The 4,224-nt window shown below is 35.9% G+C and overlaps 1 protein-coding gene across 2 annotated transcripts; it reads left to right on the top strand.

The window, feature by feature from the left end:
* The first annotated feature begins 941 nt into the window (after nucleotides 1–941).
* Nucleotides 942–3,687, top strand: LOC117103139 (uronyl 2-sulfotransferase-like). Of its 2 annotated transcripts, none has more exons than XM_033243648.1 (2): nucleotides 942–1,055; nucleotides 1,620–3,687. In XM_033243648.1, the coding sequence occupies exon 2, from the start codon at nucleotides 2,012–2,014 to the stop codon at nucleotides 3,224–3,226; it is 1,215 nt and encodes a 404-aa protein (XP_033099539.1). In that variant the 5' UTR covers nucleotides 942–1,055; nucleotides 1,620–2,011; the 3' UTR covers nucleotides 3,227–3,687. The 2 variants fall into 2 exon arrangements, with proteins under 2 accessions (XP_033099539.1, XP_033099540.1); XM_033243649.1 differs by having other exon boundaries at nucleotides 977–1,055; nucleotides 1,625–3,687.
* Nucleotides 3,688–4,224: the final 537 nt, after the last annotated feature.

Here is a 4,224-nt window from a genome sequence, read left to right as displayed (position 1 = left end):
TCATTAATGGGATGTCGTTTAATAATGCAATAATTTTAACATGGTAGACTTGATCAGCTTCTGCTGGATGGTTCACCCTAATTAAATATGGTTCAAATAAATAAATAAAAAGAAAACTATGGTACGATGCACGATATAAATAGGCCTTGTTAAATGGATTGCTTTTGTGGGGTGTCTAGGTTGTAAAGTCCTCGTCATTGAAGCTGGTGTGTGTCAAAATATGAAGACCTACTGCATACTTACGATATGATTATGGTACACAATTGCAGTGTCTCCTTGTTGTCCTGCCAAACGTAGGCGCAATCAATAGTGGCGTGAAAATATGGTATTATTTAGGACCCACATCATATTGTCATGGTTAGCGATTCGTCAGTGTGTTTAATATCGTTAGACAGCACTGTGAGAGCAATGACAATAATAACAATTAACATAAAACAAGAAAAATTTTAATTTAATAAAATACAAATTTAAAAAAAAACATCAATAACAATTACATCAATAATGATAATAGTCCTCATATATATACAAAAAAGGTCTTTCTCCAATTAGGTCTAAATACCCTTCAAATTAAAGACCACTTTTCTGTTGTCCCAAATTTACAAATGTCATTTATATTCACAAAGCTGCTAAAGACCATGGAAACCAAGGTCCCAGAATTGGTCTTTAATTGGAGGGAGCCATGTTTAACAATAATAATGATGATGACGAAGATGATATAAACAATATAACAACGATATAGGCTATTTATTTCCACAACAATAGAGCAGACTGACACTAAATACAATAAATCATAGACCTTGCCAATGATTTAAAATGTTCTTATAAATATTCTTCTAATTTTAATTGTATTCCAGTTAATCAATATAGGCTGTCCTCTTGTGGGTTGTTAGGTCAATCATGTCAACCTGACCCCCACAAGGTCAAAACTCGTTGCGAATGAAGTAAAACGCAGATGTCACACTTCTACACGCCTTTATACAGTAAGGAGGTAGAAGACGAGACAGCTGGCTGAACATTCGCACTGCCACTGCGACAAAATGTCTCTTGATTGAAGGGTAAGTGAGGGAGGGCAAGTGTCACCCTCCCATTTTGTATAAGCCTAACCTGCATTGTACCGACTGCATGATTCAATTTTATTATATATGTATTATAGAACGATGGCTATAAGCCCATATTTATTTATTTATGTAATGCTTTGATTACATTTATTCATACCTACCGATTAATATTCATCGCATAATCATTTGTTTCTCTTAACCATTGTTAATGTTATTAAAGTCAATTGTATTAATCATAATCGGTAAATGACTCTGCCATATACTGCTGCATATAATTTTAAAACACCATACTTTTATACTGGTTCTTTAAGATAATTCTGTGTTAATTATTACTAGTACAAATGCTGGCCTAGGCCTGGATTGAGTATTTCATTACAGGTTATCATACCATACCACAGTTATTATAACTTTCCCTATACTTCCCAGTGCTATGTTTATAGNNTTACAATTCGTAAAGTAGGCCTATAAATGTTAAAATGTATATTTACAATAGACCAAAGCATAAATCTATATTCTTACTTTCTCATTGACATTTTACTCATGACATGCTACTTTTTTTAGCATAGGCATGATGATCAGGAGGAGAAAGCGGGCAGCTGAAGACTGAAGTCGAAAACCTTGAAGTTTAATGTTCATGCCAAGGGACATTGTATGGTGTAGAAGAATTATAGCACTGTGACGTAGAATTGTATGTAGTATGAACTTTGATCTCTTAGTAAAAGCTACTGTACAATTAAATCCGGCGGATATTGTCTTCGAGTTCACAAGCTCGGAGATTACTCAGACAGCTGAGCCAAATACACTGAATACATTGGCAACCTGTCAATGAGAGGTCATGCAAGACCGAACAGAACTCTCTGAGTAAACACCATTTTAATTGTAAGTATAGACTTTAGTACAATGCTGACTGATATCCACTGCGGTTGTTACTTAGGCCTATTGGAACAAGTAACATGCGGCTGCTAAAGGGTGCAAGGATATACATTTTGTTGGTAATAGCTGTATGCTGTTATGCATGGTATTTAACGCAAAAGAGGTTTCTGATTAAACACGTGTTGAAGCTACAGACAACGGATGTAAGAGCAAAACCAAATCTTGCACAATTGAATAAACATCATATATTGGACGGTAAATTTGCAGACGGTAGCATTAAGTGGACTTCAAATTCAGAGTTCGATCGGATAGCAGAAACAAAAAATAATGTTTCATGGAGTTCGGATGAATCATCGTGGAATTTCGACAACGGAAACGACACGAATCCTAAAAGGATTTACGAATGGAATGAAACGGTTGTTTATCAAGGATTGCTTCCTCTTGTTGACCAATTAGATCTAAATAATGATGGTTCCGATAATAAACCAAGGATAATATTTAACCGAGTTGGTAAATGCGGCAGTCGATCTGTTCTAGATATTTTTAGGATACTCGCTGAAAGAAATCAGTTTAATATGATTGAATCTTTAGTGTACACGCAAAAAATTCTCCCGCCAGAGAAAGAGGAGATGATGGCGCAAGTGTTGTCACAATTGCAAGCACCTTACTTATTTCAAAGACACATGTATCATATTAATTTTAATTATTACGGACTTAAGTCACCGAGTTATATCAACATAATTCGAGATCCCATTGCAAGATTTACATCTCAGTATTATTTCAAAAGGTTTGGGGATGGATTTCAACAAAGAACATGGACGTTTAATGGAACTGAGAGCGAAAAATATCAGACGATCAATGATTGCGTTCTTAATAACAAATACGAGTGTTCTCAACGCAGGATGTTTTATATTTTGCCGTTCTTCTGCGGGAACGATCCTCGGTGCAAATATCCAACTGATTGGACGCTTGCAAGAGCGATGGAGAACGTCCGGAAAGATTTCAAAGTCATCGGGTTGTTAGAAGAACTACATGATACGTTCTTGGTCTTAGAGAAAACATGGCCAACAGTTTTCAGAGGTTGTGTTAATTTGTTGATGCATCCAAGCAAAGGCCAACAGTTAAATAGAACGGCTGCTCTGACAAAAGCTAAAGAAAAACCCTCACCAAAAGTGACGGCGATTTTGAAAGATCAGATGGCCTTAGAGTACAGATTTTATAATTTCGTGAAAAGTAGATTTCATGCGTTGAAAAGGAAGCTAGGAATAAATAAATCTCTGCGACAAACAACATAAGGGCACAGGCTGCTCCATGGGCACCAGGTATCCCCCAAATTCTTGAAATCAAAGTTCATTGATAAATAGGCTAATGTTCAAAACATTGTCTGAAACATGTCTATAGGTCTGGAACGATAACATAACATTTTTTCTTTATAAAAGATGGCTATCACACACGTAGTGCTACATCTAGGCCTAGGTCTAATAGTAATATTAATAGAACAGGTTATTCATTTTCTTCCTGCACAGCTTGTGCATGCATGTAGATGTCATCATAATTGTATTGACGAACACGTAACTAAAAACGTCATGCACAACAGACTCACTTTAATTATGGAACCTTCCGTCAAATTGAACGAATTAGATAAGTAAATTTAATGGAATAAACACAAGGATTTGAAATGGAATCGAATTATCCTGAAGAGGGGCTCTAGCTAGATGAATGTCAAATTGTATTAAACTCGTCTTTCTAAAAATAACATACTTTGATGAGGATAATGTTGAGTAGAAAATGATGATATTATGGGAACAGGAGGGATGATAGCGTGAATGTTTTTACAACTATGGTGATATGTAGGCTTATGAACGTACAACAAGTAGACGACACTAATTGCAATACACAACAATGTGTATGTGCGTGGAACCGCTATAAAATAAAAACACTGGTAGGGCACTTGTTAACTTTTACTACAAGCTTTCGAGAGCCGTCTTTGCTGGCTTGCGAAAGCTATGGTGTAGTAAATAATATATAAGTTAGTCAATTGTGAATATCAGTGCTTATATTTGAATACGTTAACCCACAGACCATATACACCTTAACAGGGGGCTCTAGCTACCGTATGTAATTATGTAAATGTTAATGCCAAACGCAACCAATAACCGAGGTCATTGCAATATGTTGAAAGGTATTTACCTCATGTGTCCAGGGGCCAATTTATTTGTTACACATTCATTTCGTTAGACGTTATCATGGAGACGATCCACGTCAATGACGTCATCCTTCAGAAATATGTCCT

This window comes from Anneissia japonica, unplaced genomic scaffold (assembly GCF_011630105.1).
Source record: "Anneissia japonica isolate Jap-2015-1 unplaced genomic scaffold, ASM1163010v1 scaffold287948_len850469_cov200, whole genome shotgun sequence".
Lineage (NCBI taxonomy): Eukaryota > Metazoa > Echinodermata > Crinoidea > Comatulida > Comatulidae > Anneissia > Anneissia japonica.
This window is presented reverse-complemented; position numbering and strand designations above follow the sequence as displayed.

Coding starts and splice junctions, on each gene's coding strand:
- LOC117103139 (XM_033243648.1), top strand. CDS start 2,012: ATGCGGCTGCTAAAGGGTGCAAGGATATACATTTTGTTGGTAATAGCT.